At 44.2% G+C, this 17,703-nt stretch overlaps 1 protein-coding gene and 1 long non-coding RNA gene across 16 annotated transcripts in view; one reads left to right on the plus strand and one right to left on the minus strand.

The window, feature by feature from the left end:
- The window catches only part of LOC125740020 (tripartite motif-containing protein 16-like), a 411,298-nt gene that overhangs the window by 7,022 nt on the left and 386,573 nt on the right, over positions 1–17,703 (minus strand). For 2 of the 14 annotated variants that reach the window (XM_049010680.1, XM_049010679.1), the window contains 5 exons: positions 8,669–8,970; positions 3,317–3,412; positions 2,209–2,442; positions 1,878–2,037; positions 1,293–1,352 (listed from right to left, as the gene is read on the minus strand). The exons of 9 other annotated variants lie outside the window; for them this stretch is intronic. In XM_049010680.1, the coding sequence (XP_048866637.1) occupies positions 1,293–1,352; positions 1,878–2,037; positions 2,209–2,442; positions 3,317–3,412; positions 8,669–8,970 (852 nt within the window). Of the gene's footprint in view, positions 1–1,292; positions 1,353–1,877; positions 2,038–2,208; positions 2,443–3,316; positions 3,413–8,668; positions 9,320–17,703 lie in introns of those variants that run through there. 3 more of the 14 variants (XM_049010684.1, XM_049010688.1, XM_049010669.1) reach the window with 3 other exon arrangements.
- LOC125740033 (uncharacterized) overlaps positions 8,756–17,703 on the plus strand; it is a 303,704-nt gene continuing 294,756 nt past the window's right edge. The window contains exon 1 of one of the 2 annotated variants that reach the window (XR_007397420.1): positions 8,756–8,878. This is a non-coding gene — a long non-coding RNA (uncharacterized LOC125740033). The remainder of the gene's footprint in view (positions 8,879–17,703) is intronic. The other variant, XR_007397421.1, reaches the window with a different exon arrangement.

Consider the following 17,703-nt stretch of genomic DNA (forward strand, 5'->3'; position numbering starts at 1 on the left):
AGTGGCGAAGAGATCATGAGGCAGATTGCAAAGTTCAGTTATTGGCATCTTTAATAGCACGATCGGTAAAAGGACAGTTGGCAGCTTATAAAAACTTATTCTGAAACAGATAAGAATAAATCCAACAAAACTGAATACATATGAACTTTTACTCTCACTGTCACCTATGTTCATTTTTTAAACTGGTGGAGACGCAGGCAGGTTCTGAAAAGGCATCAAGTGACAACCAGCCCAGCACCGGCTCCATGTTGGTGGAAATGAGGCATCAGTACAGTGTTCCCAGGTCCTGCCCAAGTTCTGCTTAAAATCCGCCCAACGGAAGCTGAAACCAGCCCAATAAGAGAGAGAGAGAAGGATTTCTCTCTAAACCAGATACGGAAAAGCTTATTCATGTGTTTATTTCCAGCAGGCTAGACTATTGAAATGGTGTCTTCACAGGTCTTGGTAATAAATCAGTCAGACAGCTGCAGCTCATCCAGAATGCTGCCACCAGAGTCCTCACTAACACCAAGGAAGTAGAGCGTATCACACAGGTCCTTAATCACTGCACTGGCTTCCTGAGCATCATAGGATTAATGATTAAATATTACTTGTGTACAAGGCACTAAATGGCACTAACTTCCTTGAACCTTGTGAAGCATCCAGACCCCTGAAAGTTTACTCAGTGTCCCAGAATGAAGACCAAACAGGCTGAAGCAGCTTTTAGTCTCTATGCTCCCTGTCTGTGGAACAAGCTTCCTGAAGACCTGAGGTCTGCTAACACTGTCAGCTCATTATAATCAGGGCTTAAAACGTTACTGTTTGCTGCAGCTTTTCAATGAATTAAATCAGCAGGAGTTTCGTCATACGCTGCCTCTACAATGTCACTTCTTTTTAGTTAAGTGTTTGTTTGTTTTTTGTGCTTTTAGACTTTTTAAAATTGTCTTTTAAACTGACAATGAACATGTTTGTAAGTCCCACACCAAAGTTCCGAAGTACCGAAAAAGTACCCCAGCTGCAATGGTGCTTTTACCAAAAGAACTTCTGGTACTGGTACTCGACCGGAAGTCAATGGAAAAGGGAAAGAACCAAAAGTACCGAACCTGGTGCAGTGGAAAAGCACCCTGAATAAACTTGCCTTACTTAGCAATTGGATTCAAAGTCCACTGAGATAAAAAGCTCATGTAAATGTGAAAGACCAGGAGGCAGCGGGAGAGAGAAAGAGAAGCTCCTCTAGCAGTAGAAAATGAAACACAGTAAAACACACTCCACCTCATACAGGGAGAGAGAAGCGAGTGTGTGAACAGACTCACAGTGTAAGAATTCTGCTCTGGTCCTGGGCACTAATACTGGTAGGACAGTGTCTTTGGTAACTAGAAGGAGACAGAGAGAAACAGGGATGTGAGTAAAAGGAATTTACTTGTGGGAGATGGACTTCACTCACTGTGGAGATAACAGCAGTGGGGTATTATCATTATGAGGGACAATAACAGGCATTTTAACAAACTGCAAATCATGGTAAGTTACACATAATACAGATTTTTGGTTTCTATAATGTAGAAGAAACATGTTTCATGTGATCTGGGTTTTGCAGCCAGTAGAATGTGAAGCTCTTTCACCAGTTATCACAAAGATTTAAACTTATTGAAAACAAACTGACTTGGTCACACAAATGTGAGGCTGACTGTACTGCATACTCTCTCTGCATGGTCTACATCGGGGGGGCAATCTTACCCGCAAAGTGCCAGTGTGTACGCCGGTCTTTGGGGTAACCCCAGGTGTGAGACCCTTCAGCCAATCAGTCCTCTAATTAGTAATCTAGCAAAACCAGCCCTTTATGGATAAGATTGGCCAGCCCTGGTCTATATTAACATGAACAGACTAGAAAATGTATTAACCTGGGTGATGGATCTCTGCCATTTTCATTCTGCAAACATTCTCCAGTTGATCTTTCAGCTCAGAAACCGCCTTCCTCAAATTCCCAAAATCAGGTCTTGGACTGACAGAGATTCTGGGTCCAAATCCAGCTTCAGGAGTGACAGGAAGAGCCTGGCGCCTCTACAGACACACAGTCTGATTAAACAACTTCATCAACACAAATGTGTATTGCAATCTAATTAACAGAACCTTTAACATCTGAAAAATGACAGACTAGTTGAAATACAAATGACAATATGCATTTATTTGAACACTCTGGTTTTCTTATTGCCAAAGTAGCTGTTCTGTTACCTGGAGGAAATGGATGTGATCCTCTGTGTGTGAAAGCTGCTCCAGCTCAGAGTGTCTCCTCTTCAGTTCATCAATATCCTGCTTCAGTCTCTCCATGTCTCCTTCAGCCTGACTCATTATAGCCTTCTCCTGATCTCTGATCAGCTTTGTCACCTCAGAGCGTCTTCTCTCAATGGAGTGGATCATCTCAGTGAAGATCCTCTCGCTCTCCTCCACTGCTGACTGTGCTGAGCTCTGTTGGTGACACAGGGAGCAGAGGACGGTAAATTGGCCCCTTTTGAGACTCCAGAGAGCCTCATTGTACAATAGTGATGTGAGCTGACAGGAGGTATAAACAGCACAGGTCTGGGGTTTGGAGCATCACCATGCTGGATGCCTCAGGTACTGAAACCCAGCCAGCACTGATTGGAAATGATCACTCATTAAGCTCATACACTGTCAGCTGCAGGGATTTGGCAGAGACTGGTGGCTGTATGGGGCAGGTTGGTTGTCACCATCAGGTCTCAGTTTAATAGGTGACTTTTTCGGTGTTTATTTGCATTACGCTGGGTTGTGAAGAGTTGCATTTTTCTCAAATGGGCCTTTTATGGTATTTTTTTGTAAAATAAATAAGCTACTACTACTTCTGTCATGCCCGGCTCGTCCGCTCCTCGTGTGTGCCACGCCCCCTGATTACCCACGTGTGCCTCCCTGATCGTCTCCAGCTGTGTCCGATTAAAGTAATCGGTCTTGTCCTATTAAAGTCCTAGTCTTGCTTGTCTCCCTTGTCCGTCATTGTGGTTATGGTGTGGTTAGCTGTGGTTATGGTGTGGATAAGTGTCTCCTGCTCCCTAGTCTACAATAAACCCTGAGTTTTGCCCCGATTTCTGCCTGTTTGCCTGCTCCTTACCTGCCTACCCGCACGATCGCCTGTTAGCGATCGTGACAGCTGCAAGACTTGGTTAAACTCTGTAATCCAGCAACTTTATCCCACTGACCCAGAATAACCCAGAGCAGCATTAATTTGATTAATCCGTGGAAGTCTGTAAATCTGCAATCTGTTGAATCAGAAAGAAGAATCAATATGATCACAAGCCAGCTCTTATCTTCTCCTCAGGTTCATACTCACTGTGAATGAGGCCACAGCCTCTCTCAGCTCCTGCAGCTCCTTCTCTCTCATCTGAATTATCTGCTGAAATTCCCTCTGTGTTTCACCCATTTGTTTCTACAGATAGGAAAAAAGATGACAAAACAAGTTTGTTTCATTAGCTGAGATCACATTCATTAATCATCCTGCCCAGGGTGGACCCCAGCCTTGGGCCCTATGCTGCCTGGGAAAGGCTCCAGGCACTCCCCCTGACCCTGACCTGGATTACCAGATAGGAGATGGATGAATTGATGGATGGATGGATATCCGTAAATGATTTATTGACTGTAGGTAGAATTTAATGGACATAGACCTTTGGTCCTGTTTCCACCTGGTATTAACATGCGTCCTGGGTGATCCAATCACAAGTGGACAGCGCTAATTACCCAGGACGTATTGAAGATGCATTGAGATCCGATCACTCAACCCACATTTGGAGGTGGTCTGGGCTGCATATGGCCACATTCTTATAGCAATGTGAAGGTGAATGTGCCCTGGGCTGCACTGCAGGACCAGCTACTCAACTGACGTCCTATTAGATTGATGTCAGATCGCATGTCAGTTGAGAATAGGCCACTGTGTATAAACTGCACTGTGAACAACAATAATGCATCTTTTCTCCTGGGACACTGAAAACTTTGAATCTCCAGGGAAGTTGGTTTAATATTGGACTGTTGTGACCCATTCATATGGAAACTGTGTCAAAGTCTGCATCACTGATGTTCCACGCAAATTCAAAAAGGAAAATGTGTAAAATGGGATTCATTAAAGATGCTTCAGAATTTGAACAGATCATATATTTAATGTGCATGTTGGGGCGCAGCCTGGTGCAGGCAGGGGAACAAGGTGACGATGCACTTAAAAGCACAAAGACAAAGGGAATTAAGGAGACTGAACCAAACTGGAAAGACACACAATAAAGGAACAATAAGGGGTCAAATCCCACCAGGGATAAAGTAGCTAAGAAAATGACACGTAGACTAACAGAGGGAATGGGGCAGCTAGTGATGTTAAGCTTGACACTGAAAAAAAGCGATTCACTACATTCCGAAGCACAGCTTCAGTTTCCTTCGTTCCACCCTGAACACATGACCATGGTCATCTGAAACTTCTTTCTGCACTCAACCATGTGACTGCTTTGGAAATTGAAAATGTGGCACAATCCTCATTACCGGTTTCAAACCTGTTGTACAGCACATATTTCGGCGTACACACACACTGCAGCGTAAGTTTTAATCATCATAATAATTTAATAATAATTCATTTAAAATAATTAATTTAATAATAATAATTATTATTATTATTAGTCATTATTGTGTCCAAGGTTCAGTTTAATTGTATGAATAGATAATATCAGATTTGGGTGAGGGTATTACCCAATAATCTGTATAATTTTCCCAGTATAGAGACCAAGAAACAAATGATTGATGGGGCTTTGGTCAATATGCACAACCCTTCACCATAGTGGATGATGCTGGATTTAGGGAGGTTGTGGGGATCCTGGATCCAACCTACATTCTCCCATACAGGCAAACATGAAAGGGTTTGGTGACAGAAACATTTAAGATAGAAAAAGAGAAAGCAAAGGAAGAGGTGAGAAATGCCAAAGCAGTAACACTAACATCTGATATGCGGACATCCATACATATGGAAGCTTATTTAGCAGTCAAATGCCATTTTATAAATGATAAGACTGAGCTGTCGACCGTATTATTGGGAGCAGGAAAATTCCCAAAGTCTCATTCTGCAGAAAACATGGCTGCAGTCGAGGCAGCCTGATGGAGGAGTGGGGAATACAGAATAAAGTCCGATGGCTCACAATGACACTGCACAAAATGTGATTATCTGTGTCAGACACGCAACCTACATTGTACATGCACTGAATTTGGCTGTGAAGAAGACCATGGATCAGACACAAGGACCCGATGACATCAGATCCAAGGTAAGACAGATTCTGTGTGACCTACTTCAGAAGCAGTACAACTGCTAGAGAAAGGCTTTGTCAAGTCCAACAGCAGATGGGCAGACCCACTCTGAGAATGATTACAGAAGTGGAAACCAGCTGGAATATCACCTATTCAATGCTGCGATGATCACATGATCAAGGAGAGCCAGTTGGAGCTGCATTGGTCACTCTGAAGACAGAGCTCACATAGCATAATGACACTGGCCACACTGCCGGGTCCAAGATATAAAACTGCAGGTTTCTGTAGCCAATCTAATGCTCAGGCTGCTGTACCGAACTAACAAAGAGGCAGATGTGACACATAAGACAATTAACCAATAACAACAGTGCAGGGAAAACAGGCAACAAGTGCAGTAACTTATATTAATGACAACAAGGGGTCAAAACTCACCAGGGATAAAGTAGCTAAGAAAATGACATGTAGACTAACAGAGGGAATGGGGAAACTAGTGATGTTAAGCTTGACACTGAAAAAAAGCGATTCACTACATTCTGAAGCACAGCTTCAGTTTCCTCCGTTCCACCCTGAACATGTGACCATGGTCATCTGAAGCTTCTTTCTGCACTCAACCATGTGACCGCATTGGAAATTGAAAATGTGGCACAATCCTCATTACCGGTTTCAAACCTGTTGTACAGCACATATTTCGGCGTACACACACACTGCAACGTAAGTTTTAATCATCATAATAATTTAATAATAATTAATTTTATGAAGAATAGAAAAGCAATAATTAAATGAAAGAGGTGAGGTTGGTTCCTGACCTGCCTCAAACCCATGACCAGCTGGTCCCAGTCTCTGTGTCACACACTCATCTCATTGAGCCAAATGCAGCCATGTGGAGAAAAGGAAGAACACACTAGGGCCAAAGACGATGAGAGGACAAAGGGGATGGACAGCGATGGCTGATGGCCACACGGGGAAGAGACACAAGGACAGACACTGAGACGAAGCTTCATTATTTATGTCAAAGCTGCTCGATGCGTTATTAATATTAGTGAAATGTGCCGGTAAAAATGACATGAAGGTAAAATTAAAGCGTGTAGGTAAGAATGTGTGTTCAGTAGCCTAGCAAATGGATGTGTGAATAGAAACATATAATAACAGTGTCATTGTTTATGTAGTCTTATATTGGGATGTCCAGAGGCTTGAATTCCTGGTTAAAAATGTAGTCCCACTCCAGCCCTGACTACTTTTACTTCACTTGTTCCAAGTCAGACATATAATTCAGCATATCAGACAAAACAATGAACCTCTTTGTTAATATTTTCATAAATTTTGAGTTTCACTGGTTATCATTAAAAGCCAAAATATTATCTTATGGCAACCAACACAATGCATTAAAGGCTGAGCCCTTTAACCTTGAATAGAAAAGTATTAATCTACGTATTTCTTAGTACTGAAAAACTTTTTTTAACATGTACATTTGTACTGTGTTGATGTAGGTAAGGTAAGGTAAGGTAAGGTACGGAGGTAAGGAGCACACACTGAGTACAGTGCCTTACCGCACCCACCACACGACGAACCACCTCAGGGATGAGAACCTGAGTGCAGCCGTGCAGTGGGTGACACCTCAGCACCACACCAGTCCCAATGGAACAGTGTGAGTTTTATCCAGTGGCTGCAGTGCCAATCCTGCAAAACACCTCCTGATGCAGTATAAATATGCATGTGGATAATGTGAAAAGTTAAACTTTATTGTGAAAATATTATTTTATAATAATGATTGTCTAATGAAAATCGCAACATTATTACGAAACTTAATAAATTGTCAAATTTAAAAATTATCCATAGAAGACAAGTGTTATTATGAAATGTAATACCTTTTATGAAATTACTTAAAAATAAAAGGATACATTATTGAAATATTTATCATTTTATTATATTTTTTGATATACTTATTTATTTTATTTTGAGTATCATGACGTTCCGTACAAACATCTCAGGCGGTTTTGTTACCATAAAATGTACTAATAGCTTCTGATTTCTTCCTGTCCTTCTTTTAATGTTCAGCAGATTCTGCATACGGAAGTTATTTACGTGCAGATTTAAATTACTGCGGAAAGTGAGATTCAGTTACAAACGGATGGTCAAGATGGATGTGGAGACGCATGTTAAAAGCAGAGCCTCTGACTCAAGGTGTTTTAATAGTAACAAAAATTGATCCTTTCATTGATCCCTTTGGGGAAATTCTCTTAACAAACCCCCCCAACTGGCACTCTGTAGGTGAGAGCCAGCTGACTGCAAAGGGCAGCCACCCATAGCAGTACCCAGAGAGCTGGGGGCTAAGGGCCTTGCTCAGGGACCCCCAGATGTATCAAGGCCAGGCTTGAACTGACAATCTTCTGATCATAGGCAGAGAGGCTTAGCCCACTCAGCCACAGGCTGCCCCAGAACTAACACACTCTGGGTGTTTCATGTTTACTGCACCATTCTCAGTAAACTCTACACACTGGAGTGTGTGAAATTAAAATCCCAGGATGGTGACTGTTTCTGAGGTGATGGAGCCGCTACTTTTATGCTGAGCTCCATTTACCTCGGAGGTCGGAACTCGGAGCTGGGAATGACGTCACAGACGAGTTAAACAAGTTCCAGTGCTGCAAGTCGAACAGCAATTTAGCAAAACCAGGGACCGGTTTCAGAAAGAAAAAATTCTTTCTTAGCTGGGTAACTTGTTGGATTTAATGTGTCCCAGTTTAAATGGCCTTTTTCTTCATTCACTTATATTTATCCTGGACGACCTTAAACCCGACAAGCTGTCTGGCTAAGCAAGAAATCCTGCTGGCTGAAACGGGCCCCATTTCCAGCCTGGATAATTGTTAGCCATTGTTAGCAATATCAGTTGGTAACAACACAGTACATGATATTTTGCACCCAAAAACACCATACAGTAACAACACCTCCACAGATAGCAGCTATACAGTACTGTGTGTATGACTGATTTAATGAGCTAAAAATATGATATAAGTGCTAATAAACAGTATAAAACTACAGCTTTAATGTCTGCTGATAAAGGGCATGGCCATCTTGAATTCTGAGGTCAGGATTGTGTAGATTCCTCTGACTTCAGTGGCCTGTACTACTGTGGCCCTAGTGAGTTCTACCACAGTTTAAATGGACTTCATATTCATTCACTTACATTTTTCCCAGACTATCTTAAATCCGACAAGCTAGTAACCCCGCTAGTAAGACCGGACAAGCAGGTTATGACAACTTTACCGAACCAGACTTGTTCTGAGTGTTTTGTAGCAATTACACTAACATGTGTTAAGACAAAATCCATTTATTTAAAATTAACTTTTAGATAATAACAATAATTGATACTTTCATTGATCCCTTTGGGGAAATTCTTTTAAATTAGCCTGACCTGTATCTCCGCCCTTCTTGTAGCAGCTGAGACTGTATCATGGCCTCTGTGTTCATCCATCGTACAGAGATAACAGATACACTGCTGGTCGGTACGGCAGTAGACCTCCAGGGGTTTGTCATGGTGGGAACAGACCTTGTCCTTCAGATGGCCGGTGGCATCAATGAGCTTGTGCTGTTTTGCATGGTGGAGTTTATTGTGAAGCTGCAGGTCAGTTTCACAGTAGGAGGCCAGACACACCAGGCAGGACTTGACAGCTTTGTGTTTTCTCCCAGTACAGACGTCACACTCCACATCTCCAGGTCCAGCATACTGGTCAGCAGGAGCAGCTGCTTGTAGTCGAGTCTTCTTCAGTTTCTCCACCACTTCAGCCAGCATGGTGTTTCTGTTCAGAACAGGTCTGGGTATGAAGGTCTGTCTGCACTGGGGGCAGCTGTAAACTCCAGCATGATCCTCCTGATCCAAGCAGTTCTTAATGCAGCTCATACAGTAACTGTGTCCACAGGGAATAGTCACTGGATCCTTTAGTAAATCCAGACATATTGCACAACTGAACTCGTTTACATCCACTGCAACTCTGGCTTCTGCCATTTTACCACGAACACTGATAGGATTCAATTTCGTTTTCTCTGATAGTCGTCTGTGTGTGACAGTGGGAGGAACTTTCTGCTTGTCAGGCTGCAGCAGGTGTGGTTTTGGACTGAGGCCAGACTGAGAAGAACAGACTGGGCAAATACTGGATCTGCAGTTTATGAACAAAATAGTACATTATACAAACTGTACCCAAAGCGAACATTTATTTATCTTTTATGAGAATAACTGTTGCTGACATTGTTTTTCTGTAAACAAACTATAATCCTACTCTTTGATTTTGTACAGTGGATAGAAATTAGGTATAAAGGTATAAGAGATCAGATCTACTGAGAATGAATTTCTGTGTCGGTTTAGAAACATGTTTGGGATCATGTGGTTTCAGGTGAAACATGCAGGGATGTGCAATTATAGACAGACTGTGTCAGGATTAGACAGAACAAGCTTTGACAAGTGCTGTCAATGCACAGATTTGTTTTTTTACATTATTCTATATATAATATTCATGAAAATAAAGGGTGTAGCACATATATGTCATTTCTTCCTTTTCTTTCTGTGTGTTTGTGCTGGGAGTGTATTTCTGTTAGGAAGGAGAGTCAGGTGACCAGGTTCAGAGTGATAATTTTTATCATCCAAAATAATTCCATACTCTAATAATGAAAATTTATTCTAGATATTCATTGAACACTATTAAGTTAAAGTCTCATTATTAAGCCAAAAGTTAATGCACCAGCTTCAGCCATCCCCAGGAACAGAAAGATCATATATCAAAAAAGTATCCAACTAATTCCAATAACCGCTTATCCAGTACAGGGTTATGGGACACACACATCACAGGAAGCACAGGGCACAAGGCAGAGACACCCTGGATGGGATGCCAGTCCATCACAGGGCAAACACTCAGTCACATGCTGAGGATAATCAAGAGACACTAATTCACCAAACTGCATTATCTTGGACAGCAGGAGGAAACCTGAGGAAACCCACAGGAACACGGGGAGAACATGCAAGCTGTACATGCAGAACCAGGAGTGGGAACCACACCCACAAGCCTGGAGGCGTAAAGTGAGAGCAGCTGGTCTGAAGTCCTGAAGGGAGCTGGAGCGCCATTTCTTTGGAACAGTGTGGAGCCGTCCTGCATTACTGCTTATCCTGTACAGGGGGGTGGGGAGCCTGGAGCCTGACCCAGGTGGCACAGGGCAGGGGACACAATGGATAGGATACTAGTTTATAGCAGAGCACACAGTCACACATACAGACGCACACTAAGGGCAGCTTAGAGATCCAATCAGCTGATCGCAGTTTCATGTTCTCCAAAGTAGGAGGAGAAAGCCCACATTGGAAGAACATGCAAACTTCACACATACAGCAGGAGGGACAGGAAACAAGCCCAGAGACAGAGGTTACACCCCGAGACCCCACACCCCCCCACAATCACACATACTGTTAGGATTTATTTAAAAGTTACATTTTAATGCTACAAAATTATGACTGACTATGAACTTCATATTCCAGAACTGTGTTGGAATCTATGCTGACGTTAAGAATGTTACCTTACAGGATTTACCTGTTTCTGTGCCCTGTACCTACAGTAAGGAGGTGTGATCTCTGTTCCTTCAAAGCAGACATACTCACTCACATATGATTACAGTTCTAGTACATAGCAGATACTGTTACCGAAAGTGGTGAACAAGTGAGGCAAACATGACACTGCAAACATGCCGCTGTCAAGGTGCTGCCTGGGCACTAGTGCAGCTAGGCTGGTATTTCTGGGCTCCACAGACATCACTGGCGGTTGGTGTCGTGGTCACCGGGGTGAAAGACTCGTGCAGCAGGTGTTTGTCAGGCAAAAAACAGGGACTTACTGGGATCAGGATGGGAGGCTATGGAACCGGCAACATATAAGGCACAACATCAGTGATCGAACTGGGGAACACAGGACCAGGAAGCACTTCAATACAGGACTAATGATGGAAGAGACTGGAGGCAGCTGGGAGTGTTTAACACGAGGGCTGGAACGAGACGTGAGACCAACAAGCAGCAAACATGGCCTGTTAGAGCCACGTCAGGGAGGAGGCGGGACATTTAATTACATTTTTATATAGCGCCTCACAGAGTCGTCCCAAGGCACTTTACATAGATGTGTAGTCATACATTACAACATCATTAAAGAGAGTGATACACAAGGGGAAAAAGGAAAGTAAGATATTAAATAAAGAAAGCCAGATGACAACGGAGGAGAGGAACCAAAAAACCCCAAGTAAGGAGAAAAAAAGACCTCTGGGGGTCCATGGACAACTGGCTGCCCAACCCCCCCAGGCAGACTAATATTACTGAGAACAGAAAAGAGTGGAGCTGCTTGCTAAAGGCCAGGTGTGAGGTGTGATTAAAGTCTGTCAATAAGCCTGTTCTCCACACTGGCCTGTGTAGGGTGACACTCAAGGCTGCACCCAGGATTACACAGTTAGCAGGTCCAATTCGCAGTGTCACCCCTCCATGGGACTGAACCAGGACTCCAGCTCAGAGGGTGCCCACCCCGGGCAGCATAGTGATTAAAAATGGCATTGCTTAATGTGACAGTACCCCCCCCCCCCCACCCCACCAAAAGCATGCGCTCCGGCCATGAAGTCCAAGGGGGTTAGACAACAGGGATGGAACCAGACTGGACTCTGGACTAGACAGGGGACGACAGAACAGATGGTAGACAGGACAAGGCCAGACAAGACTAGACAGACAGCAACACCAGACATAAGACCAGTTGCAGGACACCACTAAGGACATGGAGCGGATAAAGGAAAAGCTAGGAACCACAGGTACAGCAGTCCTGTCAGACCCCAAAATGGGACGGACAGGTGGAGGGTCAACAAGAACAGGGGCACAGGATGCAGAAGACAAGGAGAGATACAGGCGAGACAGAGCAGCAAGACAAACACTGAGGCACAAAAAGGAATAACATGGGGCATCCAGGGAAGCCAGGCGAAGATTCGGGGCTGGGGACCCTCCTAGGCCCCTTTCCAGGTGAGGCAGAACTCCGCCGAATCACAGGACCAGAGGTCTGAGAGGGCCAGCAGGGCCGGCGGACGTGAGGGGTTGGGGGGCGATGAGAGAACCGCAGAGCAGTAGGGCAACAAGGAGACAACAGGACAGGAACAGGAAGATGGCAAGGGACATACAGGGCAAGAGCAGAGACTGGCACCCCCTCTCTGGGAGACAGACATTCTGCCTGCCGCTTTCTTGGACTCCTGTTGATACCGGTGACCCAGAAACTGGGATCAGAGTAACCGGAGTCTGGGATGAAGGAGGGACCCACACAGCAGGACCCAGGGCAAGTCCAGAGGGTTGCACTCCAGCAGGACATCCTCTGGATCCATCTTCTCACCGCTAGTGGCAGCCTGCAGGCATGTGCCGGTGGGACGTCAGGATAGAAAGTGGGCACCAGCAGGCCGTCAGGAGATGAGGTGGGCGCCGGCTGGACGTCTGGGGAGATTAAGGTGGGTGCTGGCCAGGCATCAGGGGACAGCGAGGTGGACGCTGGCCAGACAGTATGGAGCAGTGTGGCAGGTGTCGGCTGGTTACCAGGGAACCGTGTCAGATTCTATGAGAATCCTAGAGGCAACCAAGGCCTCACCTGTGTTGGACACTGTGGGTGCGGCCTGAGCGGCCCTCTCTGGGCAGGGAGCCTTAAGTGCGGCTGTAACGACTGCAACGGCTGGCTCTCCTGGGCCAGATACTGTAGATGCAGTGTCTTTCAATCACGAGTGCGCTTCCCTAACCATTAAGTCACCACTGCTCACTACTATCTGTACTATTAAAAGAGGCAGTAGTGTCTTGTCCAGCCAGCTGACAAAACGTTTCCACATTTAATTGGAACGAAGGACGGTAGGAAACATATGTATTGTGTGCAGACTTCCAATAAAACCATGTTGAAGCAAAGTCCGACCTCTACTGTGGTTCAGCACTTTGACAACTACAGAACTAGGAGCCAGCGGTCACATCCTCAGCGAGCAGGGGGACCACAGTAAATCCCGGAGAAGCATCATGTTGTCAGACTTCAAGTGACAATGAGGAGGCAGGTCGCCCTACAGCAAACGACATGGAGTCGGCGGGCTCCTTTTCTCCAGAGCACCCCACCTCTGCGGGGTTCAGCACACTCACTCCATTCCAGAGGGCCCTGAGGATCTCCGCTATAGCTGTCACACCCTCCACTTGGGAGTCCGGGGAGAGGGCGGCTATGCCCTCTGTCAGAGATGGACCATTCTCTCTGGGGAAAGATGTACTGCGGCCTGAACCAGCGACATTAGCAGCACACAAGCACAAGCTTGACACAAGCAGCAGTGATTGGCTGTAGGGACCTGGGGAATCCACTGGGGCTTGTCAAATTCCATCATTCTGTCGGGTGCCAGGATGAACGACTCTGGGAGCAGGTGATGTCAGACAATAAACTGGGATTTACTGGGATCAAGATGGGAGGCTAGGGAACGGGCAACATGGAGGGCACCACATCAATGGCGAACACAGGGCCAGGAAGCACTTATACAGGAATAACAAGGGAACAGACTGGAGCCAGCTGGGAGTGTTTAACATGAGGGATGGAACGAGATGCGAGACCAACGAGCAGCAGGCATGGCTTATTAGAACCACGTCAGGGAGAGGGCAGGACATGACGTTTGAGGCTATGGTTAGGGTTAAGATTAGGGTTAGGGTTAGGTTAGGATTAGGTTTAGGGTAAAATGTTTGTGGCAGAGAGCGGTCAGTAGTACAAGGATACGATTACGCCACCTGGGGATTTTCACCACAGGAAAAATTACTCTAAAATTAAGAGCACACAAGTTCATTTACCGAATGGAGCTGGAGACTTTTTTGTACTATTAACAGGTTGTTGAAAATATAAAGCAAAGAAACAAGACAAGCGCTTTAGCATCAACAACCTTAAAAAATAAACCAGCAACCAGCGTTTGGCTACCGGCTGACTAAACCCATGCAAGAGACAGGTGTCCGGTGAAGTTGATCAAAAGGGGGAATAGAGTCCCCTAAACTAACACACACACACACACACACACACGCCTGTGCTCCACCACACTGATCCCCACACAAATATACTGCACAAGGTGAAAGTGTGAACACCACCACCCCAGACCAATCAAATCTTAGTCAGCCAGATCAATCGAGGCAGCCACTGCTCACAGTCTCCCAGAAAATACCACAATCTAACCAAGAATCTGAGTGTTGAAAACTATGAAGAGTGCAAACAATGAGTAGCAGAATACAGGCTGTCCCTCTGTATCAGTCCCAAACAGAAAGATAGGGCGGCCTAAAGTCTGTTAAGTCACAAAACTAGGGAATGAAACAGCTCCAAATGCAGGAAAAGGTGCGGCGATCCTTGTCCAAGGTTGCAGTGTTGATGTGCTGCCACCTTCTGGGAAAACGATGAACTGATTTTCAGATTAAGAACATGTATGGTTTTCTGGTATCAGGTGAGATCTGTTCATACTGCGAACCTATGCTTATAGGTTAGGGTTAAGCTGGGGTCTAGAGCTCAGGGTACTTCCAGGCTTGGAGGCCAAGGATAAGGTCTCTGTTTCGCTTTGGATACAATGAGCTATCCTTATATTTTTAAATTTTTTTAAATTTATTTAAATCAGTAAAACAAATTACTTCCAAAAAGGATAGAATCATGTCCACACAATATACCCAATACCCCTTGGCACCGTGTTAGTGTGAATGGAGTTTTCACTCCAGCCCTGAGGGATTCAGAGCAGACACAAAACATTGTGAACCCATGTGTGATTTACAGTGAAAGGTGACTGAACACAACGCACAGCCTCTGTTATGACTCCACTGTTCACCATGGTTCAGCACCATCTATATTTCTATTATTTTTCAAGGTATTTTACTTGTGGTTTTACACTTAACATGGTATCGACAGGCTTGCTCCAAAGAGATCTCATTGTATTTACACAGTGAAAGTAACGCTGCCTTATCTTGCGAGAGTAAGTAGCATATGGGTGCGCTGCTAACGTTAGCATTAGCAAACCTAGCTGCCTAGCAGTGTTCGTAGTAACTCGTCAGTGTAATTCCACTACTTTTGTTTGCACCATGTATTTCAACATCGACGCGATGTTAATGTGATCACTATGCAACCTTTAGCCCACTGTTATTTTCCTTGATTATGTTATTATACAGGGCAGGTCAGGCCGGGGGAGCAGACGATGATGCAGCGCGTTGCCGCACCAACCACACGTCCAAACTGCTGGCAATCCCGGCCGGCGACCCCCCAGGCAGACACATGGTCGAATCCCACCCTTATTATAATTACTTTTAGATGCAGTAATTGGTAATTAGTAATTTTCAGTAGCTAGCACAAGGCTGCTGACTAGCAACGTTATTCGTTGGCTGAATCCGAAATAGCAGTAGTGCTACGATGCTGGATTGTTACAGGGACAGTGATAAATGCAGACCCCTTTATTCTGATTGCGTTAAAAATCAAATGTTTTTACTCAGATTTCATCCATTTGGTGGTGTGCTCTCTATAATATGCCATGTTTTCCTAAAAGCAGATTTTTTTAAAAAAGAATGGCAAAATAGAGCAGCGCATTGAATTGTAATGCCTGTATCTTTAAACGTAGCGTGTTGTCAGACTCTCCGATACACAGCTCTATGGTCCATAAAGAGGAGATGAGGAACATGCAGTCTGCTAAGTCAGGAAGTTACCTTTTCTTAGGTGGGTACGTTTACATGCCTTAACGCAATAAAGATGTTTTCATGTAAACAGATTAATCAAGGAGCTCATTTATAAAGGCTTCGTGTGACTGAAAAAGACGAGAAGCATTCATACATACATTTATAGGAAGATTTTGGGATTTACAAAGAAAAACGTTTTGTGAAAAAGACACAAATCTTGTGAACGAGGTTGAGAGATGCTGTTTCGACAGAATCCTGTAGAGGGCACTGTGTATGCTAAATCGAAGGGTCCAGGAATGTATTCGGCACAGTGTTGCCAACCTAGCGACTTTGTCGCTAGATTTAGCGACTTTTCAGACCCCTTGACGACTTTTTTTTCAAAAAAGCGCCTAGCGACAAATCTATCGACTTTTGGACAAACCTTAGCAACTTTCCAAATGTCGCCAGTACTGTCCTGTAAGCGCGAGGTCTTGCTTTCCTGATACAGTTACTCATCTCCCTGTGTCTGCCCTGATCAGTGAGCGCTAGCTCCGGCTTAAAAATGATTAAGCTGTAGCACATACATTTATTTCAAATACAAGTTTCACAAATATCCCTGTAATGAAAATGGTGAAATTACTCAGGCTTAATGTGATATTTCATTTGTAACACATTTGTTCTCCAAACTTCTACATTTGGCCACAAGATCTTCTTCTTCCTGCCAGGATCTTTCCTTTCCTTTGATCCTCGGTTGTTGGAATCTGCTTTGCTGCTTGGACGTTCCCTGGGGAGTTAGTGTTGGGGGGTTCTGGTGGAATGTGACCATCGGCAGCCATGGGCTGGATAGCGCTGTGGTGCTCAGCCTGGCTCTGTGCCCTTCTTCTTTCATCTACCCGGGCAGTGCCAGGTTGCCTGTGGTCGTCCCCGAGACACTTTGTCTTCCCTTGGTATCCTCTCAAGCCTCTGAGATAAGCACAATTTAAGCTCTTCACTCAGGAAGATCTTTAAAAGTTCAAACATGAATAGGCCCTAAAAATGGAGCCTGCAAGTCTTTTGGCCTTTTGTTTTCTTTACCGCAACCCTCTTGTAAGACACGTTGTCAATGTTAACTTTCATCCTCTGCAAGTATTGGAATGTATTGGAATTGGGTCCTCCCTGAGAAGGAATGGTAGTCCATGAAGAACGGCGGTTCGTCATGCGTTGATGTTGGATTTCTGGAAAGTCATGATAAAAATTACTACTTAATAGAGCTCATGACACTAACACAAAACAGAGCAAAGAACAACAGCAAAAGAAACAGTTGTTTTAATATAAAAAAAATTGTGATGTGTCTGAGGAGCTTACATCATTTTCAATCTGGTGCAGAATCATCTTAAGTTTGGCGCCAATCTCTCCACCCTTAGTCCTGAAGATATCGATGAAACGTTGAGTGAACTTGTCCAGTTCTTGAAAGAATGTTCATGAAGGCCGCACGGGTTTTTACACATCATTAATGATAAACCATGAACTTACAACCGATCAAAATAGCTTACAAGCTGTGAATAAAACGAGTGTTCAGTAAAAATCGATTTTTGCAACGTAGCTAGTAAGTAATTGGTCGCATTCCACATAAAACTACTTCAATGTGCCTTTTTATGTATTTTCCTCTTTCCTCACAACTAGCAAATGAAAATTATATTTAAGTTTTTAATGAGTAATACAATGACACTGGGGTTTATAAACAGCTCATCACGAGCATACTTACTACCACATCCCGAAAACGTGCTGTTCAGCCTATTCTTCTT

This window comes from Brienomyrus brachyistius, chromosome 4 (assembly GCF_023856365.1).
Source record: "Brienomyrus brachyistius isolate T26 chromosome 4, BBRACH_0.4, whole genome shotgun sequence".
Taxonomy (NCBI): Eukaryota; Metazoa; Chordata; class Actinopteri; order Osteoglossiformes; family Mormyridae; genus Brienomyrus; species Brienomyrus brachyistius.